The 27,966-nt window shown below is 34.1% G+C and overlaps 1 protein-coding gene across 1 annotated transcript; it reads right to left on the bottom strand.

Moving 5' to 3' along the window:
* Positions 1-17,653: 17,653 nt before the first annotated feature.
* LOC131031289 (uncharacterized) lies at positions 17,654-18,409 on the bottom strand. The gene has a single exon (XM_057962369.2). It carries the CDS (start codon positions 18,407-18,409, stop codon positions 17,654-17,656), a length of 756 nt encoding a protein of 251 aa, XP_057818352.2.
* Between the last annotated feature and the right edge of the window lie 9,557 nt (positions 18,410-27,966).

The raw sequence follows: 27,966 nt of genomic DNA, 5'->3' as shown, positions 1-27,966 counted from the left end.
AGATCGAATCTCCATGAAGAGTTGCCATCAATGACAAACCTAAACAAATAATCAACCATCAGAAATCACCAAAAACCACTGGATGAGTGTCAATTGCCACCACTATATCATTATTGTTTCAAATATATTTTTAGCATTTCCCTCAGAAGGAAAGCATTTCCATTACAATACTTCATTTGCATTTTAATTCTATTTCATGGTTAATTCCAAAATTGGGGTTCGACCTAAGGCAAACCCCTATTCCCAACCATTTCCCCTCTCTATCATGTGTGGGAATATGTATAGAGTTATAATTTTTAGGATCAACATTATTCGCAGATATGAACATGTTCCCTTTTGGACAACAAAATTTTTGAAGGACCAGGGCGACTAACACCATGGTCTCGACAATTGAGGTCAACCTTTTGAGAACATATCCAAACATTTATCTACTACTTCAACCAGGTTTGTGGGGTTGTGTGATGATTTTAGCCCCGTTTATGCACAATTACTTCAATTTACACACATTTAACCTAATTTCAACACCATTAACTAATTCTATTCAATTTAAAGGGAATGAAGACACACATCTAAAATCCCATATTTCCCTAATGTGTTGGTCCCTAAGCAAAAATTAGTGGTTTTACTATATAATATGTGAAACCCTAATTTTCACCTATCACACTAGCTAATTCATATTGATGATGGACCATGTAGCATGATATGAAATGACGATGAAAAAATGATCACATTCAAATCCAAAAACTATTAAGCTAATACTACTTAATGGATTATTTATGGCAATAGCGTGTTCATTATTTTCATGAGAGAAATTATACTACTCATTGAACAACAATGAAAATAACTCACTGCAACAAATATGCATGAAGAATGTTGGTTATGTTACTCATATAAAATTCTGCATCAAAAAATGGAGATGGTTACACATTGAAGAATGTATTTATATAATTTTTAAACATAATATACAATGGTGGAAGACTTATAGACACAAGACAATAATTCCTATTACAAATCAAAATTAGACTTGCATCGTGTCCAATTATAATTGTTTAGAATGTTATGATCCTAATATGATGTAATACTAAGAATATTATATATTTGTAACTATAATAAGTTTAGTCACTTGTAGAATGGTCAACCTAAACATAAATATTAGTCAAACACTAATCCCTCTTAGTTAGGATGGAGGGGTATATCCCTACATAGTTAAGTCTATGAACAAGGATGAGAACTCTCTCCCATGTCATTATATCATCAAATATTGAATTTATATCTTATAATTTGAATATTGGATGTTACCCCCTTGAAGTGGTCTATCTTATTTTTTATTTTTATAGATATTTCATAATTCCCCATAATGAATGACAATTACCCTTTTAAAGGTAAAGCAAGCATGCAATCCACGAATAATGGAGACTTGTCATTTTACATTTGACAAACTATTACCCTATTGAAGCAAAATGGGTACAATAGTCATACCATTTTGGAGCATTTTCTAACAAATCAAAGTAACCAATAAATCATTGTTGTAGTAGTAGAAGGTTGTTCTATTGAAGGCACGTAGAAAAGCTTTAACAACTTGGTGACATTGAAAATTACTTCACATATTGTACTTTTCCAAACAAGATTTATATACCTCTTTTAAAGGCCACTAACATGTCAAAACCTTTTCTACCTTATGTGTGTGAGCCACATAACTTGCATCTAAAATTGAATTAGTTTTCTTGATAAAGCATCGAGATCTAATTCCATCTTTAGTAACTTATCCAAATTTGCATTGCACATAACTAAATCCACTTCATTCCTTACATACGTGGATGCACACTAAGTAAGAAAATATTATCGAAGTCTATTTTCCAAGCATTGAATGTATTTATTTCACCGTTGTCATCCAGAACCTTGGGCATAAAAATTTCCTCCAAATCCTCAAACTTATTTAATTTCTCCTTTCAAAGCACATCTAACCTACTCTAGAATGTAGAGATATTATTCAATAATCATGTCATCCAATATGTGCTTCATAGCTTAACAAGAGTACATGGATCCACGGGGGCTTCATTGGCTAGGCAATATTATATCACATGCATTCATATTGGAGGGGTTTAATATCTTGAAAATAAAAAAAAAAATATATTGATATCTGGTAAAAATAGGGGGTTTTAATTCAAGCTATAAAAAAAATATAATATATGGTGAAAATAGGGGATTTTAAATTTGAGTTGTGTATTGGGAGGGGGTGATAAAAAGGAGTTTAGGGCAATATTTTTTGAAAATAGAAGAATGTTTTAGTAAGCTATGAATGTATGTGATATAATCTAGGATCACTAAGTGAAGCCTCCATGCATGAATCAAACTTTTCATGATCAAATATACCCTAATCATTGAAACATGCAGTGTTCAAGTGCTCAGAATATCTTTCAAACTTGCTTCATTGTTCGTATGACTAATCAATACATTTCTCAAATTAATGTATTGTCCATAAAATAGCTTATAACTCGACAATTTTTTAACTAATTCAGTAAAACTTTACTTTCCTTCCCCCATTGCCCATCGTATATACCTCCTTACTTTGTTTAAGTTGCTCCTTCAACTTTGCAATCCTAGGCATGAAATTATCTTTGGCAATTGAAACATGTCGGAGGAGTTGTAAGCTCTAACATTATATCGTGAGGAGGGGGAATTGTTGATTTAAATGCACTTGTTATATCAAAGAGATGAAATAAAACGTCTATGTGCAATAGTGGCTAGAAACCTAACTTTGAATTCATAGCACGAAAATGTCACCGCAAATCTACTTCACCTCATAAATGTTCTTTTGATAGCTTGAGAAAATTTGAATTATAGGCCTTCATGTTATCCTAGCACATCAGTCCAAGTTGTCTCGAAAGAAATCTTAATATTTGCATTGTAAAGGGGCAAGTGTGCTATAGGGGAAAAACTGCAAGACATGATAGGGATCATGGCCCCTTTTCTTACTATTTGTTATGAGTCAAGTAGAGCAAAAAATTATTTCAAATCTTATGCTAGGTAGTATATTTAAATAATATATTTAATTCATTTAAATTGTGTAGGAAATATGGGAATCAAGCAGGATGTGGAAATAATTACAAATTTTTTACATTAATATTATATGGGCATCATAAGAGTGTATATTCATGATATGCACTATCTTATATTACCCACATATGTGTTCGACCAAAGAAAAATAAATTCTTATATGACAAGTTTATACCATATTTCCAAAGATAGGTGTATCAAACAAAAGCGAACCATTTATAGTTATCAAAATTATACCAAATCATGTATGCACGCAACATTAAATTCATGTGTTAGTTTTAATTTACCATATATAGAATTCACCATTACATGAAAATCAAATCCATAAGCACAATATTAGATGAGATAATGTTCACATAATTTTTAATTATTCCAAGGTAATCATCTAAAAGGTCAAAAAAATTCAAGTAGAGTTATAAATCATGTAGTGGCATCTATGTTTTCCTTGTCAAATAAGAACTATCTAGATCTTTATTTTTATTTATTTATTTTTCACATTTTTTTCAATGAAATTGGCCTCAAGGGGCATACCTATAAAGTGAACAAAAAATGCAATGGCAAATAAGTGCACTAGATCCACGAACAAGGATGCATTATATTGAACAAAGAGATCTCAAAAGTGATAATCTCTTCTACTTAATTGTGTTTTGATGTGATAACTCCTCTTTTGGAACAAGACTACAAGTATTGCTTGTGGTAAGATCCATCCTCTCCAATGGTGTCTTTCTTTTTCTTTTATACCACATTTCATGGTTCATAATATCTTCCCTTGTTGAGAGCCTCAAAGGAAGGCTAAGAGGATAATGAGTTTCTTCGCTAAAAGATATCCTCTTTGGCACACTTATTCTAGAAAACCCATTATTTAGAGTTATTATGATTGATTTCTACATCACCTAAGAGGTAGCCTATTTATTAAGCTTAAGTGAGTCGTGCATGATTGTATCCAAAGTAGACCTAAGAAAAGCCTCACATACCTCAAACAAACCTTCAACAATGTAGTGGTGTGGAAAGAATCTTTTCCATCACGAGGCTTGATAGTTAATTTTGTTTTTGAAGCTAGGACAGTTTGTAACAAGGTGACCTATGTTATAACATCTTCGACAATGAAAATGAAACCCTCATGATCCAAGTGTTGAGACCAACAATAACTAAGTATTTATATCATAAAGCATTTTGAGGTGTGTATATTCATAAATATTTAAGAAAATATTATATGCAAGAGATTAGATGAAACATTGTCCATCACAAAAATATTATCTATCAAGTTACTATTGCTTTCAAGTGTGTTTAATCCCAAACTTGAACAAAGAGATTGACAAGATGCACTACACTAGGATGATTTGATAATGGGATTGAAAGTGGTGTGTCGTGGTTTTAATAAGAGTAGATGTTGTCCCCATTACTAAAGATTGTGGAAGATAGTGTTTTAGTCCTACACACAATAAAAAAAATATAGTAAAAAACTATGAGAACAATGGTAGATTTTGATGTCACATTTCATGAGTGGTTGTTAATAATCAGTGATCCACCTATGCAAATCTAGAAGACTTGTATAAAGCTAGTTAAATCTACTAATTAAACCATTATTCATGAAAAAAGTTTATTTTTTATTATTCTATATTTTTAATATTTTTGTCAAATTTAAGCATAATGGGTTTGTTGGCACATTTGAAAAGTTTTCCAACATCCTTTTCATGTCATGAACAATAGCTTTTTGTAGATTTTGAGAGAGGAAATCATTGACACAATCATTCCCTAATGTGATTGCATTTATCAAATGATCTTAAAAGGCCTTGGAGGTGAAATAATCCTATTTGTGTCATCATTCGCTCTCTTATCCTTCCTATACTAACATGATCTACAGGCAAGGGTGGTTTATTCCTTTGTAGTGATGTGGTGACTATTTATACAATTCCATGAGGTTGCTAGAAATGATATTTTTAGTAGGAGATATGATACTTATTTGATCTCCACGTTGACTATTAGGATAAGTGTATAAATATGTGGGACCAAAAATTGGCCACACCACATTAATCCCAAATGGTTAAAGATATAATATGCTCGTGACATGGCTTGGGTTTGGACACTACCAATCCATAATGTTCTTGTATTCTTCCTCTTCTTCATATTGTTTACATGAAATAAACGTTTCTATCTATTTTTACTTTCTTGTACTTTAAGCTATATTTCATGTATATAATGTCATGATGCTTAAGAATGGTTTTGGATTTATAGGAGTTATAATGTAGATTCTAGGTTTTGGAAGATCTCGTGATTTTTCAGACAATCAAATTAAAGTAATCAACATGATCCTCCCTCTCTCCCTCTCTATATACCTCTACTTTTTATCTTGATCTCTGCCTCTATAACTCTATCTATCTTCCCTATCACTCTCTCTACTTCTCTACCTATCCCATCTCCTTCTCTCTCTATTTTTCTATCTCCTCTCTTCCTATACCTCCAATTTTCTATATCTCCCCTCTCCTTCTATCTCTATTTCTCCATCTCCTCTCTTCCCATATATCTGATTCTCTATATCTCCCTTCTCCTTGTCTCTACCTACTTCTCCCTCTCTTGCATTGGAAGAGGATATACAAGGAAGGAGGGAGGGAGAGATATGATGGAGATAATTAGATAGAGGGGGAGGGGGAGGGAGAGGTATATAGAGAAGTAGATGTAGATAGGGAGGGAGAGATGAGTAGAGTGAGGGAGGTGGAGGGAGGGAGGGAGGGAGAGGTGTGTAGGGAGATAGGGAGAGAGGAGATAAAGATAAGTAGAGAGACGTGGAGGAGAGAGAGAGAGAGAGAGAGAGAGAGAGAGAGAGAGAGAGAGAGAGAGAGAGAGAGAGAGAGAGAGAGAGAGAGAGAGAGAGAGAGAGAGAGAGAGAGAGAGAGTAGTGCCCCGCCAGAAAACCCACAACAAGGGTGAAACATTTATTTTTTTTAAGTATAAACATAATAGGTGCATTAAACACAAATGCACGATAACACAAGCGGAAGACTTACACCAGAATTCCTTAAGGGTTACCAATGAAGAATTAAAACCAAAAGATAAATTCCACAATTAAGGTTAATCCAATATTCCATCATTAATTCAATGATCACAAGAAGCCATAAGCAATATAGATTACACCATTGAAAGATTGAAAGGATACAATATAATTTCTCTTCAATAAGCATGTACACATAACATAAAGGAAACTAATAAATAACATCCCAATCTTAGGATTACATTCCTCTTCCAATACATGTCTCTCAAAATACATATAAAGATACAACTTAACCAATTACAAGGTTACAAAAGATCATGATACAATGACCACATAGGTCTCCAAATAACAATAATCTCCAACATGAGATAGAGCATGAGCCACGAACCGCAGAAATACCTGCGAAGCCAATCCTCACATGAAGGTACGAACAAGAGCATCTGATGGGAAGAGGCACTACCACCCGACCATGTAATTCCCAAAATGGAATCACCCCACCGTGCTAGGAGATAGCAGAGGACCCTCAAGCAAGAAAAAGCATGACATTGTCGACAAAATAATACGACTCCATAATAATCCAGGTGACTCAACATCACAAATACACAAGTGAACTTAAAGAGAGAGTGTCATCGCATAGCTTATGATGGTTACCATGGTCAGCCTCCATAGGTCCCGACCCCCATCCTGGGTTACCCTAGTAACCTTTCCCGAACCTTAGGCTCCAACTAAGTCTCATGTGGACCCTACCAACCTTTCGTGAAGACAAGGTGGTTGATTTGCTATTCCAGGCCTTCTCACTACATTATGAGCCTTGTACAAGCACTCACCTATGCGGGAGGTACAATATCTTTTTTAATGTTATGAACTAGCCACCTAATCAATCAATTATATTATCACTTTATTATCCGACTTTCGATGGGTTATCCTGCCAACCACTTTGGGTGCAACCCCCACTCGAAAGCCACTCTCTCAAAGGACACTAAACATACATGGTCACTCCATGAGGACCCTATGGAAAAGCAGACAACCATAACACCACTATCCATAAACAAGTGGTCAAACAAGGACATACTGACTCTTGGTTAACCATAAGGCAAAGACACTACATGGTTAAGACAACGAAGTCATCATAAATCACTTGGTCAAAGGTACCAAATACATCACCATAGGACAACTAAACCACATACCAAAAATAACACAATATAACCCTTGCAAGGAAAGCTACTTTCACTAAGTCCGCACTCAGACAATCTTTGAGAAAATCAACATCGTACGCACTTGCAACATCATTGATTGAAAATTAAATAAAACACTTTTTTACGGCATTCACATCTATTCAATTTCCAAATCAATATTCCATCAAGAATGAAATTCACATCATATATTCAACCGAATAAAACATGAATTCCTAACAGGCATTTAATTCATTTCCAGAATATATCCAAATTAACCAATTTGAATTACTAATTCATGCCTTGATTTCCATAGATAAATTTATTAATCCGCATAATAAAAATCATTACGAAATTACTATGTATATTTAACATTAAAAAATATTTCATTTTAAATAAAATTCATGCCACATGAAAAAAGGGTGTACCGTGAGGGTATGTGTCATGCGGGGGCCAAGGCCAACCCATAGTAGTGCTACTGCCAAGGCAGCAAACACTACTTGTCGGTAGTACTGTTGTCGATCGGTAGTGCTGCTACCGTTGGTAGCAGCTGCTATCGACCGGTAGGAATGCTACCGTCAGTAGCAGCCGCTACCCACCAGTAGGAATGCTACCAATCGGTAGCAGTCCTACCAACCGGTAGTACTGCTACCGCATAGCGATACTGCCGACCGGTAGTACTGCTACTTGTGGGTAGAAGACACTACCAACCCGCATGGTGGGACTAGCCCGCGACGGGTAAGGTAAAGTCCACAAATAAAATAATCACATGCTTCCAAAGCATTCAAAAATCCATATGCCACAAAACCGTTTAAACATGAAAATGATTTATTCCCTCATCATTTCACGGGCACACACACACACAGTACCAAGATCTAAATTCAAAGGGTTATTTACCAGTAAGGTAAATGTTGAAATAAAATCACACAAGAAACCAATAGATAACGATTTAGGCAACAATAGAAGAGGCAATTCCAGAAGTTTATTTCAAGAACAAAAACATACAACAAATAGAGAAATGAAACATTTCTTTCCTCTAAGCAATCATATGATATAAGCTTCACAAAATCAACAATAACAGGCACTCTTTCTTCTATTCGAATCATTCCACAAGAATCTACAAGGAGATTGCATCTTTTTCAACACACAGGAAATAATTGAAAAGTTCAAAATTAAATTTAAAACAAGAAGAGATTATCCAACCTTGAAGCAAACTTAGCAAACAAAATGATGGAGAATCCCAATCCTTGCAAACAAAATCGAATTCCAGCTCCTCCTTCATAATGGTTTTCCAAATTTCTCTCCAAAAATTCTACCTCCTCTTCCCGTGAATTTCCAAGAATATATGGGGAAAATAATTTCAACCTAAACTTTCTAGGTTGAAAGTTTTCTCCACCAATCAGATTAAATTATTTAAAAAGTAAATAGCAATCAGATTTTCTCTTTTCCAAAAACAATTCTTTTCCAATAAATAAAATACAAAAGTCAAATGGAAAGGTAAAAAGAAAAGCTTTTTATTTTATTTTCTATTTCCAAATTACTTTCTTTCAACATAAGCATTTAACATTTAAATGGCCAGGTAATTATCTATTTCCTTCCACAAAATATATTAATGCAATTTTACACAATGAAATAAGCCATTTAACCATTTAATCTAGCAATTCATTAATTTAATTAAATCAATAATCTCAAAGCATAATAATTAACTAATTACGCCAACATACGATAGCACCATACATTCAATTAAATAACCATTCAGATGAACGAAAGCACACAAAATGAAGAATGATCAAATGATGACTCACAAATGACCAAACCAAAGCATTATGACTTGCATACCAGCCAGACGGGAAAGACAACCGATTGGCAACACTCACACGAGTGTAACTGCGGGTCACGTTAGGGTCCAACAACTATCTCCTCCACTCCCATCGGACATATAAGGCACACTCAGACCTATGAAACCAGGTGGAGTCGATACCTCGTACCTGCCCGGTACTTGTACCTACAATGTCCTGCACCAAAGAACCACACGTGCATATAGAAAAAATAAAAAAGTAAATAATATATATATATACACGTACACCGATGAAGGAGAATCGTGATATTCCCTGTCTCACCGGAGTGAGTGAAGGAAAATCATCTCCTCACATCCCATACACATGCAAACATGCAACACATAAATAACACATCACACATATAAGGTAAGAATGTCAGTCCATGATAATGATCCATAAAATAACATTAATCATAAGTACAAAGATACTGCATAACATCATACACCACAAATCCAGATAAAGTGTGAAATAACATCGCATAAAATCTGAATCAATACACAATAATGTTCCACTGAAGTTAATCAAAAACATACAAAAAGAGTCTAATCAAGGAGGGGCACTACATAAAGGGAGAGAAACATGATAAGAGACTCCATTAATTGTTAAAATTTGACCAAGTGCAAAAATGATAACATCTTCCAAAACCCATAATCCATATTATAACTCCCAAATATTTGAAACCATTCTTAAACATCCCTACAATATACACATAAAATTTAACTTAAATCATATGAAAGTAAACACACATATATAAATATAACTTATAATTAAATGTGTATTTCATGTATATAGCATGAGGAAGAGAAAGAGTGAAATATATAAGTACAAAGAAATGAGAAGAGAAATAAAGGAAATTTTGCTTCAAAAAGTGAGTGCATTATAACATGCTCACATTATCATCTCTTTAGGTATTTCCAACCCTTAATTCCAACCCTTAGGGTTGGATTTGTCTTGGGCATCCAATCCAAAGCGTTGGACTTACATGTCAATACCACACTCTTTGTAAATATTTTAAAAGTGACACAATGTCAAGTGTGTTGTTCCCTAGGTTTGCACGTTTTTAAAGTCAAGTCAAAAAATTGACATAGCTCATTAGAGCTTTCTCTTATCTTTCCAAACATGTAATTTTTTCACATTTTGAGTATGTTGAGGGTTTCACCTTTAATTTCCTTAGTTAGTATCTCTTTTTTTTTTGTCAAAAGTCTACATGTGGTATTGTTGGCTTCATTTTACTCATCCATCAAAATTTCAAATAAATTAAATCTTTTTAAAAACTAGAGTCTATCTACATATTGCAAAAAAAATCATTTATTTTTTTTTTCAATTGGCGGGGTGCACACTCAATTTTTTATTTTTTCAAGATGTTTCCACTTTGAAAAATACTAAAAAATTATATAGTTATTAAAAATTTAGTAGAAAAAACATGCATAATCTGCATGGGGTTAACTAATTATTCACTGCAATAATGTTTTAAAAAGTATAAATTTTTAACATTTTAGGGTCAACACACTTGACGCTATATTATGTTTTTTTTACAGAAACATGAGAAGTTGGTATGGTGCCCCTTTTTTAACCCCTTAATCTCCATCATTTAAAAAAACAACATAGTTTAGAAAGTAAATTCAAAACACTTCAACTCTTGTTGTCACCATGTCTTCAAAATTTGAGTGTAACCATCTTCGGTTTCTCTTCCAATATTAGTCTTTTCTTATTTTAAAAAAAAAGTGGCCACTTAAGACCCCTTTTTGGTCCTCAATTTTCATGCACTTACCCATTGTATTTATTATATTTTTTTTGATATAATTCATGGCCCTGTATCTTAGGGCTTACTATTATTTAACCATTTATCATAAATAAATTACATTGAAAGCATTTATTTTCACTAAATAAATTGGCGAACTCAACATTCTTGCACAACCTAAGGTTTTAATCTTGGGATTTATTTATCCCTTTCTTTAAGTTTTTAGAAATAATTTTGTAATTGCATTTATTTTCTGTCAAAGTGATTAGGCTTTACATTTATCTTTATTTAAGCATCTCTAATTTATTTGTGTTAGGGTTTTTGTCTTGTATTGCTTGACATCTTTTTAATCCCTCAACAACTACCCTACCTTTCACGTATTCAATTTTTATCTTTATAATAGATATCTTCACATCTTTTATAGCCAATTCAACTCCTCCCATTATATTTTTAATGAAAATACCTTTTTCACACTCTATGATAAACACCTAGCTCAATTTTGTATGTTATGCTCACTTGATACATATAGAGATGATGCTTCAAATGATGCTTGATTACATCTTCTTTGACTATTCATAAATTTTCCATGCCATGCAATCTTATTCATCTTACATGTCATAACAACCATATTTATATCCTCTTACATTCATGTTCTTGCGATGATGCAATTTTAGAAATCATAGGATAGTGATATGTGTGAGCTACATCATTTTATACATGATGATACTAAACATTATGAAGTTAGTTCATTAGCTTCTCATATTTGTGTACTAAACATTATGAAGTTAGTTCATTAGCTTCTCATATTTGTGTTTATTATATTTGCTTTCATTAAACAATGATATCATGGTTCTTAGTGAATAGTCATTACTTGATGTTTTAAATGGTACTATTGATGTATCCTTGAATGTTAAGTCATGTTGCTTACTAATTACAAAACTTCAATGATGATATCTTCTTTATTAGCGAGTTTATTTTTTTATTTTATTGCTAAATTATTACAACCCTTTAATTGTTCCTATTCATTCAATAACCTATTTATAGATTTGTCATCCAAAATTAGTTGAGTAATTCAGATCAAGAAGGTTCTATAATTGTCAAACTTACATATTATAGGTTGACTAAAGGTCATTGTAAGTATGTAATAAGCTACTAGAGTGCACACCAACTCAATAAATATTTGGATCAAATAATAAGAGAATAGGGGACGTCATTTACTAAATAGAATATATATGTATTTCAACTCTTGTCTAATATAGTTTGTTTCTTATTATTTAAATGTTTTTTATATCATTTAAAAATATTCTTGTTCATGTTTTGTTGTATCTATACTTCAAGGTTTTTGCTAGAGCTACATGTATCCTATTAGGAATAAGGCGTCTCAACCTTTTCAAGCCCTAACATTGATAACTAGATTTATTTGTTTAATATTTAATTTAGTTTCATGAGTCAGCTATAAAAATTTATCTGCATGTTGACTTGTCATGTTAATGGGAAGGTGACATGGAGTTTTTGTCCTCATATGAGGAAGTATATGTCTCACTTAAAGGATCTTGGATTATTGATAAGTAGGTGTCGTGTCATGTAATGATAAATTTATGGCATAATCTGTGTCAAATATTATGACTCTCCTACCTTTGACAACTTATGTCATATTCTATGATAGAATGGACAAGTGTCACGAGACACCTTGTATGGAGAAGTTGGGTACCCAAGTTGGATAATCATAGGCTATAAGAAAATCAACTATATTGATAGTTAGTTATGACAAATTCTCTTTTTATAGTAAGTGTTGTTAGTTATGATGGTTTTTATGACAATTGTAAGATATGCAAGAGCATCTACCATATATAAATATAGCAACTTCTGGGTGCCCAACTTTGGAGGTTTAAATGAGGAATTAGAGGATGGTGTACGTCTATGATGGGCATATTTGAAAGTGGTTGGAAAAAGTGTTAAATTGGATTGCATGTCCATCTCTTTTGGCTCGGTCTAGAAGCTTTCTCCTTTGTTGTATTTCTATATATAAGGTTGTCTTGGAGAGCATTATGCATGTTATGTTTTGTTGATAAAGCGATATGCTATCAAAATCAATCCAAATCGTGGGTTCTGTGATTGAATACTCATATTGAATAAGCTAATTGTTGATATTGTATCAAGTAACTAATAAACTTACTGAAAATACAAAGTAATGTGCTTTTGTAGTGTGGAGTTTTTCTCCTGAAAGAGTTTTTTGTATGTATATCATGTGTTCATTATGGTATATCGTTTGCATGTTTATTATCTCTATTTGAATCTATTTCTTGTTCTATAATAGGTAAATATTTTTTTAATTTATTTTTGCATAACCTCCCCCACTAGATTAGTGTTAGGAAGTGTTTTTTGCACCTTTACTTCCTTTCATATCCATATATGAAATTATGCGTGTTATATTTAAATACCACTAGAAGGAAATAATTTTATCTTATTTTGGTATTAGATCATGATTCCTTCAAGTCTTACACTCTTTAATCTATCATTATTAGCTCCACTATTTTTTATTATTTGTAAACACTTAAAATTGACAACTTTTGTTTGGTTAATTTATCCTTAATTAGACCAATCCCTATCACCTGCATTAATTAAATAAACATTGCATTGTTTAATTAATGCTACCTATTTTACCTCTAATATTTGAATCTAATTTTAAGGTAGTTAAAACATAAAAAAAATTGGTCGGTAATAATTATTTTTATTAAGTATAAGTAAAGAAGTAACATTAAAAAAAGGGCCTAATCAGTACCCAGAATAGCCCATGAACCACTGACTATCTACAACCTACCAATTTACACAATAGTTTCACAACATTTAGTATATCTGCACACTATATACCCCTAAAAAATTCAGAGCTTAAGACAACAAAAAATAAACTCCACCCACACTATCAGTAGACACTCTTAACATTGTCTTGTGTCCATAACAACCAAATTACAAAAGCACCCCTTAAGGGGCTACAAGCTGCAACTCCAAAGCCCCAAAAACTGACATCTAACTGACTGTCAAGCAGACTACCAAGTATGAATAAAAAACCATCAACAAAGAACTCAAACCCAAGTTAGTCGATGTCTAGCACTACACCGTCTCCTAGGAATGAAACTCAAGAACCAGGGCCTCCGACTTTCCCACGTAAGGTGATGCTTCCTTATTGCCTCCATCAGCGAATTCCATTCTGTCTGGATGTGACTCAATTAGTGTCTTTGATTTACCATGTCGGGCCATTGCACAATGGGAACAAAACCAAGCTCCTCCACCTCAATCTAACTCTCAAAGCATTCACCATAATCAAACCCGTATCCCAGGTGCGCTCATTCCAGGATAGAGTCCATTCTAGTAATTAACTCCTGCTAAAAAAGGGAATTCATAACCTAGTGAATGTCATCTTCAACAATCCCCAATTCAAGACCCCATGCCATAATCATCGATGTGATGTCCATATTACATTTTCATCTATGAGTATCTTGTTGGAAAAAGAAACCCAGTGTCCTTTGCACTGCATTCACCACCTCCTTTGATGGGCATTTGAGGAGGATTTTAAGTCTACAGTTCTCTATCGGCCCATAAAGAGCTTTTGGCTACTTCTACGTCTGGAAGGTGAACATAGCCTCCATTAGTCCACCAAACTACACCTACACATAAAAACAGAAACCCAACCAAACAAGAAATATGAAGAAAAAACATTGATCTTAGCTTCTTTAAAAGGAAGGTTGGTTCGTGCAAGCAATCAATCACATAGTTGTCGAGGCTCCCGAAAATAAATGCGCTATGATTAGAACATCAAATCATCACCTTCTCTCATAGAGAATGTCATCACAAAAGAAAACATGTTTGAAAATATCCCACAAGTCTCGATTCACATCACCGTCGTCGTTGCCATCACGAGATCACACCACTTGCAAAGGAGAGGAGATAACATATACTCTGCCAACATTACATAATGCAAAAAATAAAAGATAAAAAATAAGTCTTGTATTGCACAAAGTTCTCACAAGCCCCCGAAACCCCATAATAGTCATCTGTTGTCTGAGAATTATGATTGAAATTACACTCTCGGCTTGTAAGCATCATTTTGGGTCATTACTATTAAGAGAGATTAATCCTAAATTCAGCTCACCATCAAAAACTTCAAATCTTGAATCCTCCTCTTGATTGGAGGACATGGCCCATTTAGATAATTTATCCACCACCTTATTACCCTTCCTCTTGACATGGCTGGCCACAACATCTTCAAAGGAATTCAAATCCACTAAGATCAGAGATAAAAAATTTTTGTAAATGCCATGCCTTGATTTCTCTATTTTTAATAGCTTGGATTATGATCAGTGAATCCCCTTCCAGATGTAATTTTTTAACCCCCATTTTCCAAGCACACCGGATTGCTAGCAATGCTGCATATGCTTTGGCTTCATTATTAGTTCCCTTCTTAATACGTTGGGCCCCAAATTTTACCAAATTGCCACCATGATCCCTAAACACCACCCCCACACTAGACAGACCCACTCTAAATTAAGTGGCTCCATCAAAATTTGCTTTGATCCACCCCCTCTGGGGTGGAACCCACTTTGTGGGTGAATCACATTTCTTACTCTGCTTCTTATTATTCCAGGCCCCATGTCTTACTTTGACATTGGCCATATTTTTTGGATTCTCTTGTCCTCTAGAGTAAAGGGGATGCTCATGGAATCCAACTGGGAAGCTGCAACCCCTAGAGTTTCTTCGATTTCCTGATCAATTCTACTTAACAACCTCCTAACATCCTCAGACTTGTCTTGAAGGATCCTACGGTTTCTTTCCTTCCATATTTCCCATTTCACAAGAGATGGACATACATTCCATATGCTTGAAAAGGTTGAGCGCTTGTTTTACCTTGGCCAACTATCAAATACATCTTTGAGAGAATTTTGTAGAGGGTCATGCCAATATAATTTTCCCTTAACCATCAACCAACAGTTTTGTGCTAACTTGCATTGTAACAAGAGGTGATCAGTATCCTCTTCAGCTTCCCCACACATTATGCACTTGGTGGGTCTTGCCAGTCCTAACCGCTTCCTTCTTTCACCTATGAGTATTCTCCCTTTTAAAGCCAGCCATGCAAACACTCCTGCTTTGGGTAAACAATGATTGTGCCAAATTAAATTATTCACTATTGGGCGATCTTCCACCAAGCCTTCCAGTATCTGATAACCTAATTTTACTGAAAAGTTATCATCCTTGGATCCACACCAAACCACTATGTCTTGATCTTTCGTGATATAAATATTTCTTCGATCTAAAATTTGTTTTAAAACTAATTGTTGCTGTTTTGAAAATCCCATGTTTGAAAGGTCTTTCCAGCACCAGACCTCTCCCAACTGACATTTTTTAACCTCTAAATAGTCACTGACCCTGTCACCCCAAATATTGCATAATTGTGTTTTTATGTCTGAGAAATCGGTCATATGTTTTATTACCGGATATGCAACCCACGAGTCATCCTTGAATTTAGCTGAATCTCCATTTCGAATATGCCATGTTAGATGACCTGCTAGAAATTTTCTACTACTCACTATAAAGTTCCAAATTGCAGATCCCTTGGGAGGATTTCTGATTGTGAAAATTTTGCGATTCTCCATAGAATCCAAATATTTAGCCCTCATTACCTTGACCCACAACTGATTCGGATTAGCACAAATGCTCCAAGTGAGCTTCTCTCCCAGAGCCTCATTCATGGTTTTCCAATTCCCGAGTCCAACACCCCTCTTCACTTTCGAACTACAAGCTTTTTCCCAGGCCAATAAAGGAATTTTATCCAGCTCGTTAGCTCCATTCCAGAAAAATTTCCTCATTTTCTATTTAATCACATTAATGATTTTACTGGGAATTTAAAGGCACATCATTGAGAATATGGGAATAGTCGAGACTACTATTTTAAGCATTAGAATTCTACCAGCCAATGTTAGCCATTTACTTTTCCACCCCTCAAGTCTGTTGAAACAACTCTCCACCAAATTTTTCCATATCGCTGACTTATTTGCTCCTCCAAAAAGGGGGATACCTAAAAATTTGCTTGGTAAGGTTCCCAACTTCATGCCAAGTATTCTACTAATATCCCTCTGTTTAAGGGGTGTTGTGTTAAATAAAAAGATCTCTGATTTGAGTCAGTTCACTCTTTGACCTGACACTTGTTCATATCTATCAATAACACGTTTTATGACTCTAGCCTCCCTTGTTGAGGCCTCTCCAGCCAAAAAAGTGTCATCTGCAATTTGAAGGTGGGTAAGAGGATCCACCCCTTCTGCAATTTGCACCCCCTTCCAACAACAAACTCTACACTCTTTAGAGATCAATGCCCCAAAACCTCTGTCATTATAATAAACAAAAATGGGGACAATGGATCCCCTGTCTTAAACCCTTATTTGAAGGAAAGAAACTGTGAGGGCTCCCATTGATAAGAACAGAGAAGCATGGGGAATTGATACAATTGTCTATCCAAGCTATCCAAACCGGATCAAAGCCAAATTTGGCTAGGAATTTTAAAAGAAAATCTCGATTGACCTCGTCATAAGATTTTTTTATGTCCACTTTTATCATCATTTTCTCCCTCTTTGAAAGATGAATGGAATGAATTGCCTCATGTGATAAGATGATGCCTTCATATATGGATCTGCAAGGAGAAAAACCACTATATTCCGAAGATATAACATCTTCCAAAATACATTTGAATATATTTGCTATCACCTCTGAGATCACTTTGTAGACAATATTGCATAGGGATATAGGCCTAAAATCGTAGAAAGTGGATATATTCTCCTTTTTCAAAATTAGAGTTGTGAATGTGCTGTTAAATCTCTAAGGACAAAGCCACCTGTTCTTGATTTCTCCACAACTTCCCATAAATCATTAGCCAAAATGTCCCAAAAATGCTAAAAAAAAAGAGGGCAGGGAAGCCATCTGGTCCTGGGGCTTTATCCGATCCCATTCCAAATACCGCATATTTCACCTCCTCCGAAGACACAACACTCAATAGCATCTTATTATGTTGTTCCTTCACATAGGTGGGGATGATCTCCATGATGGATTGCATATCCTGGTCTACCATTACTTGTTCGTCGAAAGACCTCAAAAAGTAACCAATAGCCTCCCTGTTAATGGATTCCCGATTTGTTAACAACTCTCCCTCCATATTTTTAATTGAAAAGATATTATTATGGGTTCTCCTCACCTTAACAAAACTATGGAAAAATTTAGTGTTTTTGTCGCCTTCCTTCAACCAAGTTTCACGGGATTTTTGCCTCCAAAATGTTTCCTCTCTGGCTAAAATTTCACAATACACCTTATTAAGCTCCTTCTCTTTCAAAAAGGTAGTTTCATCCATGCCTTGTAGAATTATTTGTTCATGGAGTTGTTTTAACTCTTCCTCTAAACTCAATTTCTCATTGAAAATGTTTTTGAAAGACTCTCTATTCCATTTCTTTAATTGTTCCTTAACAAATTGAAGTTTTTTGAAGAAAACGAAAGCTTTGTTTCCAGTCCTTTCAAGGATATGTTTCCACAAAACCTCCATCAAAGATCTAATATTGTTGTCCCTAAGCCACATTGCTTCAAATTTGAAAGGGCATCTATCACGGGCTTTTTCATCCTGAATTTGGATACCTATGGGATAATGATTTGATCCCATGAAGGGAAGAATATCAACGAGGCACACCCAAGGGCAAGATGACCAATCACCTACCATGAAAAAACTATCTAGTCTTTCCGCTATGTTTAAAAAGCCACTTCATCTATTGGTCCATGTGTATTCCCCAATCTTAAAGGGGATATCAATTAAGCCCGACTCTATGATAAAGGAGTTAAAGTCTATGTTACTCTGTTGCATCCAGCCAATGTCACCCATTTTATCTGAAGGTCTGATCAAAGAATTGAAGTCACCACCTATAAGAAAAGGTTTATCAGTATCATGTTTAAGGCACTCGGATATATCCTTCCATAACTGTTTTTTCAAAGAAGAGTTGTTTGGACCATAAACATTGATCAAGTACACCTGCATATGAAGTTGCTTAGAATAAATTCTCACCCATTGCCACCAATTTCCTTGGCTCATAATGCTGACTTCCACTAAGGACTCATTCCATAAAATAGATAAACCACCCGAAGCTCCTTGAGCTTCAACTAAGACACATTTCCATTTTTTGAATCTACTATAAAAAGTATCAAAATCTTCTAACTTAATTTTGGTTTCCTGCAAACAAACAAGGTCCGGGTGAAACTGATCAAGGCATCTCTTAATCAATCTAATATTGTCAAGGGCACTACAGCCCCTGACATTCCACAAAAGGAACCTCATTGCTTATGGGAAGAGACCATGTCCCTTCCCGATATAAGTCCGAGTTTACTCTGGCCAGCAGCACTGCCTACAATTTCCAGTCTAATTTTGTTGGATTTAGGTCCTCTTTTCTTTTTTTCTCCTAGTTTCACTTCAGCGTTTTGAGCCAATGTCATTTCTAGTGATCTCTTCTCTTGATCCCCTCCTAGGGCAAGTAAACCTAGATCATCTTCCCCCTCTGGGTTATCAAATATATCTCCCTCTGAGTCTGAAGAAATCAAGTCCCCTTCACTATCTTTCACTCCTTCAAAGGATGCCTCTAGATTTCAAATTGGAGAAATTTAAATGTCCTTGAAAACCATTTCTTCCAGTGCTTGATCATCTGGTAATGGTTGTGAGGAAGACCTGTTGTCTTGAAAATGTATCTGTAATTGTGCATCCCTTATGAGTCCCCTGTTTGTGTCTTCTTCCTAAGTCTCTGGGACTATTGTCTCTTCCTCATCACCTTTGTAATCAGCTTGAGTTTCATTTGATATGTAGTTTTCAATGTGTTTAAGGTGATCAACATCCCGCGTGTGTTACTCCTCTGTGATTTTATCCATAACACTACGCCTAGATTCAGAGACCCAAGTATTCTGCTTTGCAAGTTTCACCAAACTCTGCATTTGAGGATCATTTACTTGAGTTTTGGTCTCTCCAATCAAAGATTCTATCCTGCATGCAACTGAGCAGGGTTTCAATCCCATTGAAGATGATTCTGAGGCAAACAAATCATCTATAAGCCCTTTCTTGAAAACTGTTGAAAAAATTGTGTCTAGCTTAGTTTCACTTCCTTGTTTGAGGTTATGAAGCACATCCCAATCCAAGGCTTCCCATTGGTGTTCCCAATCCTTAGATTCTAACAACCTTATTATTTCCTCCACCAAAACATTTTGTTCTTTGAGTTTCCCTTTGTCCCCTATTTTATAGTCCCCTTTAGGGTGAGAAAAGGATTTACAGTTTGGACATGACTCCATCAAATCTTCAAGAACCACCTTTTGAATCCAAATACCCAAGCCAATTTTGATTTCTAGGGTATCCGGTAAATTATGAACCGGATCCCGATCGATGCAAATATGCGAAACCATACTGAAGTTCACAGAATCAATAAACTCCTCAACTTTTCTAAAAATCCCTAGGCTTTCACCTATTCTCCTTAGGGTTTTTGTATCCTTGTATTCATGGGGCAATCCTGGAAATTCAAGCCATATTGGAACCCTATTGATGTTCTATGTCTTAGGATTGAAGTTTTGTTTCCATTTGAGGATATTAAAACCTTTTCCATCCATAAAGAATGGTCTGTTGTCTAGAATCCAGTTCCTATCAAGACTAGAGGGGCATATAACTAAAAAGAATTTGTTTTCTAGCATTTTAAGCTCCACACCCTCACCCCATATGGAATCACACCATGCTATGATCTTTGAAAAAGATGACATGTGCCCCCCATTTAGAAAGAGAGCACGTTCATTAAGAAATTTGATATTTTCACACCATTCCTCTAATGAATAATGATGAACAACAAATACCCTAATTGGTACTGAGAGGGGGCGGGGGGGTGAATCAATACATACAAAAACTTCTCAACAACTTATCAAGTTAAAACAATGATAACCAGTTATCTTCATCACTAAACTTAACCATGGCAATACCGTTTAAACACAGTAAGACTTCAGACAACTAAACTAGTAAAAATGAATACTTCAAATAACATTCAACACTTGATAACTACTTCACCAATATACTCATGCATGTGTTGTATCAGTAATACCATAACCATTAGCTTTGCATGCATATTCACCTAAACAAAGATTGCTCAATCATCACATGAGAAATGCACAACTCATGACACACAAATTTTTCACGTGGAAACCCAAATGGGAAAAACCACAGTGGGGATGAATACCCACAAGCTTGTTTTTGAACTCTTTTGAAGCTCTCTCTGTTAGGAGCCTAGTTCGATTAAAGACTTTACAATAAGGTTCTGTTACGAACCGATCCTGTTAAAGATCACCCGGTTAAGGGATGGCTATATACCCCGTTAAAGGTTGAAACCCTATTAAAGGTTACCTCGCTAGAGGATTTGAAGAACTCAATGATCTTGAGTCACCTAGTTAGAGGATTTGCAATAAGCTTGTTAAAGCTACCTGGTAAAGGGATTTTCCTATTGTTGAAATGGTTAGAAGACAATAGGTAAAGCTCTGATCTGATAACAACACTACATGCTAAGGCATATCCTTTTCAGCTCCTCTACTATGCAATCACACTCTGCAATTTTCCACTCACTGGTCTGGCAAGTATCTCATCACTCGGATACAAACACAACATTTGCCAACACAAACAATAACAAACACCATCGACCTTATAGACAATAATTAGGTCGGTAGCATAAACCCTAAACCCTAAACATTTTAGGTTTACAATTACAAGTGGTCCAATCCTGACTGTTCAAACACTTTGCATAGAATAAAACAATCTCAAACAGATCACAAGTCATTCTGCATCGTCCATTCTTCACCGCATATGGAAATCAGTAACCCATCACGCTCTCTTCACATACCGCTAAGAAGAATGTACATTCCCGAGGTAGACATTTAATGCAATCGATCTTCGCATGCAAGATCCTCAAGTAAATCCTCCACATGCACAAAACCGACATGGCATCTCAATCTCATCCTTATCTCTTAGCTAACTCATCACAAAATGTCACCGGTTGCATCGCACAAGCTAGATTGCCAAACCGAAAACCCTAGAGCTAAGACTACCAACCAGTAGTCACACTTAGTGAAACCCTGACACCGGTACACTTCATCCCTTCATATCGGTTCTCCTACTTGAACATCAATAACAACTTCTTCCAATCTTCATATTGGTTCACCTACACTTATTGACATCAATGACAACATACATTATCATCATACCGATTCATCATATTCCAACATCCTCATTCAAAATTTTTAAATTAAAAACTCTATTGTAAACTAAGTTCGGGCATACCTCTAAGAGCTTTGTGGCTTCCACTGAGGGTTTTGGCCTCCAGAACTACGCCTACACCGTCTTGAAGTCAATCTTCTGCTTGTTGTTAAGAGCGACATAGCCATCGAATCTTGCGTTGCTCCATTCCCTTTCATTTTTCTTAGTTGCTCTGACTGACATCCTTCTTTGTTGCATGGTCTCTAGACCCTTCCATGGGCATGAATGTTTTTTGAGCCTTGAGTGGTCATCTCTAAAGTTGTCGCGGTTCCATTTCTTATTAAAAGACCATTTTTGATCAAGCCCGCCTCTGTGTTGAAATTTGTCGTGGCATCTAAAACCCTGCTAAGATCTGTCTGCCATTGCTTGATGCCTCCTATATATTTCTATCTTTGTTATTATGATATTTTCAGGTACTTAAAACATAATTAATTCACTTATCTCTGGCTACTATTCTCCCTTAATCTATTCAGTTATTTAAATACCTTTGTTTATTTCATTTAATTCACAAACTCCCTTGTGTCTCCCTTTTCTCCAAATGAGAATTAAATTAAATATTTTATTTCTCCCAATTCTCTCTCCCCCCTCACCACATCCTCCATGCTTTCCCACTTGCCTGTAATCCTAATCCTAATCCCCCTCCTAATTGTGCACATATTCCCAATCCTAGATTAGGAAAGGGTCAACTGCTTTCTATTTATTTTGACATGTTGTTTGTCCTTCCTCATAAATCTTACCCCTTTTGTAAGAGACCCCCACGTGGGTTCCCTTTCCAAAATTACCTCAAAGGAATTTTAAATTCCCTTGTTCCCTTCATCTTGTCTCCTCAGACAAGTCTTTCCTTTATAGAAAGTTCTTTCCCATACTCTAGAGTACCAATCTCCATCTCAGGAATCCTCCATGTAACACTCAACATAATCTCATTCCTTGATATGTAACACATATTTTCAACCCTTGATTATCATCTCATAATCCTAGCCCTTCATTTAATTCTCCTCTCATTCCATGTACCCAATGCTTGGCTATTTTCAATCATCTTGCATTCAAATTGTATGGGAGTTGTTATGCTGTCAAAGTTATGTGAGCATCTATTAAAACCAATCTTATTGGGAAAATCATTACAATAGGAGATTGATATACTTTTTTATTATATTTTTTGCTAATTCGACCTCCTTTCACCCTATCTTCAACATTGTTATATTTTGTGTTAGTCTAAGCTTTCATTATATTTTCCATTTGCATTGGGGATATTTTGTTGTACACATTTCTAACACACTTGATGAGACCCGCATCATAGGTCAAATTGATAAAATTTACTTATTTTTAACATTTTTATGTTTGCAAGTGTCAGATAAAAAAATTTGATGTTGTTTAGGCAAATGCATTTTCTAGATAGGCAAATATGAGTATGCAAAGGCAAGTCTACTAGGTAAAGAGCTAACTTCTATGTGTTGTAGAACTTGACCGGACATGCTCTATAGAAAATCGAATTTCAGAAAAGATGGGCAAATGCACTTGTTATAAAACTATCACCTTCAAGTTGAATTTTTTGCATATACATAAGAACATGCTCATATACAACCAAATCTATATAGGAACAATTGCAAACGCCCTTGATTGAATGCATGATTTTATAAGTGAACCTACAAAGTTTTGGCAAATGTGTGAATATTGATTCATGGTATAAAGAGGTGGATCTATTTATGTAGGGGTGAATGCACACTCCCATTGGGAAAAATACATTAGGTATCGTAGTATCATAAATTGTAACCCCTTTAAAATTTCTCACTCTTTTTTTGGGCCCTTGATTTAGTGTGCTCTCTCATGGCTTATTTTAAGCCTATTTGTGGTTCTAGCACATCCAAACTTTATCATATGCTAATTTGGTGACCAGATCCCATGTCTTGGTACATTATACTTTTGTAGCCATCCTTCTTTTCTCCTTTTGCAAGTGGGCTAGAGTGCCTAGTGTCACGGTCCATCCAAAAAGAGCCCAAAATTAAATGCGTGTGAGTGTTGGTTCCTTCCATTTTTATTCGATTATGATATTTTGATATGACCATTGGAAGTCCACCTAAAGTAGGAACTACATCGCGAAACCTATATAAAGGCATCATTTATAATTCATTTTCACCTAATGATTCATCTATCGAGTCCATAAGTTACATTATTAAGCAAGTATCTCTAGACTTTGAGCATTATGAAACAACAACCTACATGCAAGGACATTTTCATGATTGATCTTGTCACGTCTTATCATGTCATGGTATTGCATCAACCCTTGAAGAACTCATCCAAAGATCATTGCATCACCAACATTATCAAGCCTAAGGTAATCTCATTTCAAATTCAGCCAACCATGGGCAAGCTCTCTCTTCTCCATCATCATAATTATAGTGGATATGGAAAATTGATACCAGATTTAACTTAGGCAAACCCTTAGACAACACAATATTTCACTCCTTCTCTATGTGCATGTTTCATATCTGACAACTGAAAGTGATAGGATTATGTAGAGTAGACTATGACCTAAAATATCATATATTAAATAGGCAAAAACCCTAGGACTATGTTGATTTGCAAACTTAACTAACACTTTTTTTGCTAAATTTTGGAATGAATGACCTATGGATCATCTTAATACAAAATCCAAAGTTTTAGCTAATAGAAAAAATTCCAATTCAAAGGCATCTAGCTCACTTGATCAACACTTTTAGCTCTATAATCCAGTAACGAGTTCCTTTTTGCATCTCATATCTGCCCTCTTGTGTTAGCTTTATATTATGTATCAGTCTGTTTATGTTGAATCTTGTAAATTTCCTACCATTATTACCTAGTTCAGTCAAAAAGGAAATAATCATATACAACATTGAACTCTCCCTTAGGACTACAATTGGATCTTATTGTTTATTCCCCCAATGAAAAGTGGTAATAACGATTATAAATTTTCTTAGTTGATATTTATAAGCTAAGACTCCTATTTATACCATTTAATTTTGGTGAACTTGACACTATTTTATATTTTACATAATTATAATTTAAAGTACTTTAAAATCTAATTTTCAATTATGGATTCTACACAAACTAATTGGTTTGCGCTTTCACATTTGATTACATTGCTATTTAGTTACATTTATCAAAATCATTTGTTAAAAGGAGGCTTATTCACTCCATGTTCCTTGCATTGGTTCATAACTTTCTAATGTATTGCATAATGAGGGTTTTAAGGATGTTTACGACATTTACTTTATTTATAGAAGATTTCATACACATTCCATATTGTTAAATGGTGATGTTTATAAAATGTTTTGTTATCATATATGATCTAGTAGATATTTCATGTTGCACCTTTGATACCTTCCCTTTAAATGATGTTAAGATGAATCATGCTTTTACCTCTTGTTACATCCCATTGTGACGTTACTATGGACTATTACTTATTTTAGTTAGAATACTTCAAGCACGTGAATATGCTTTGAATATATTTATCTTGATCTGGAAATTAAATGAATGAATGTGCAATCATTCTTATATTTTGAATATTTAAATATGAAATATATGATGTGTGTGTGTGTGTGTGTGTGTGTGTGTGTGTGTAGTGAGGTGCTAAGTTGTACGTAGGAAATGGACAAGCCTCCAAACAAGAGGAAGAGTATCACTCAAGAGAGGAATTCGGTTCAGTAATCTTATATATGTGCCTTATTGAGCTATCACACATTCACAACCTGGTTGGTCAAGTTGAGTTAAATTAGTTGGGTACTGGTAAGTTGCCTTTTGTCGAATTGGTGATGATTAATGAAGTGTCATAATGTCTTGGTTTGAATATCCTTCTTTGGATCATTGGATTAAATCTCTTTGATAGGTTTAAACGCTTATGTTTAAACTCTACCTATATGTATATGTATATACATATATACATCCACACACACACACACGCATGCGCACACACACACACACACACACATAATATATGCATATGCATGTACGTATATATGTATCTATGTATACACACACACACATGTGTGTGTGTGTTATATACACATATGCATATACATATACATACATATATACATATGTATATATATACATACATACACACACATATATATACACCTGCATATATACATCTACATATATACATATATGTGTATATGTATATATACATATATATGGGTGAACTCACAAAGCTGGTTCCCACTTTTTGGTACGTCCTGATTTTTGCTGAAATCGTACATTTTTTAGAAAATATAATGATTTAAGCTTTAAGAGGTCCCATTTGAAGTAATTAATTGAAGAGAGTTAAATAAAAGGCTCTTAGATCAAAATTTCTTGGATGGAACCTCTCTACTTCTAAATCATACTTGCAATGGAGTCTCCTTTGCATCTATCAAATGCTGATAAAAAAACAATTTTACATTAGCTTTTGGGAGGTCAAATTAATTCATTTATTTTTTATTTTTTTTAGGTATTTAGGCCTTATTATAAGTTTTCCAAATATTATAACTTTTAATATATTTTTATTTTATTTCTTATGAATGTAGGTTTTTCACCGAACATGAACTTCTTTGTTCAATGCATTGGGAAAAATAGTAAACTAATTAAAAAAAAATCTGAAAAATATCTATGCACTAGGTATTGGTGTTTTCTTTCTAAAAAGAAAAAAGAAAAATGAATTTTGATATATATAGAACAAGTTATGTGTTCAAACGTACACCTATATTTGAATTATAATTAGTTGAACTTCAAAAATTAATAAAATGAAAAAGATTCAACATATCACTATCAAACCAACTGAATGCCCTAAACCAAAATTCAAAAGAATTAAGTTTTTATCATTTATAGAAAAAAAAATATCCATTTCGGGATACACATCACTCTTAAAAAATGTTGTTTGTTGTAAAAAACTACTTTTTGAGGGAGATGGAAAAATCAATAAAATTTTATTCAAACAAATTTGAAAAAAACATATTTAGAATCTACAAACAAGATGCTAAAAATCACTAGTTTATATCATCTTCAAATTCTTAACGGTTTAAAAGTTATAGGTGTCAGAAAGTGAAGTGTGTATATATATATGTGTGTGTGTGTGTGTGTGCACATCTATATATACATATATGTATACATGTATACACATGTATATATATGCACACACACACACACACACACACACACATATATATGCTTGTACATCTATATATATGTATATATGTATACATGTATATATATACATATATACATATATATATATACATGTATACATATATATATACATGTATATATATATGTATATACATGTATATATATATGTATATACATATATGTATGTATATACATATATGTATATACATATGTATATACATACATATATGTATATACATATATGTATATACATACATATATGTATATAATGTATATACATGTATACATATATATATACATGTATATATATATGTATATACATGTATATATATATGTATATACATATATGTATGTATATACATATATGTATATACATATGTATATACATACATATATGTATATACATATATGTATATACATACATATATGTATATACATGTATATATATACATGTATATATATACATATATATATGTATATACATATATGTATGTATATACATATATGTATATACATATATGTATGTATATACATATATGTATATACATACATATGTATATAAACATATACATATATATATATGTATATAAACATATACATATATATATATATATATATATGTATGTATGTATATCTATATGTATATACATACATATATATATATATATATATATATATATGTA

Source organism: Cryptomeria japonica, chromosome 8, assembly GCF_030272615.1.
Source record: "Cryptomeria japonica chromosome 8, Sugi_1.0, whole genome shotgun sequence".
In the NCBI taxonomy this organism is placed as follows: Eukaryota; Viridiplantae; Streptophyta; class Pinopsida; order Cupressales; family Cupressaceae; genus Cryptomeria; species Cryptomeria japonica.
This window is presented reverse-complemented; position numbering and strand designations above follow the sequence as displayed.

Excerpts from the sequence above, each read along its gene's own strand:
- LOC131031289 (XM_057962369.2), bottom strand. The coding sequence starts at position 18,409 with ATGTGGCTTAGGGACAACAATATTAGATCTTTGATGGAGGTTTTGTGG.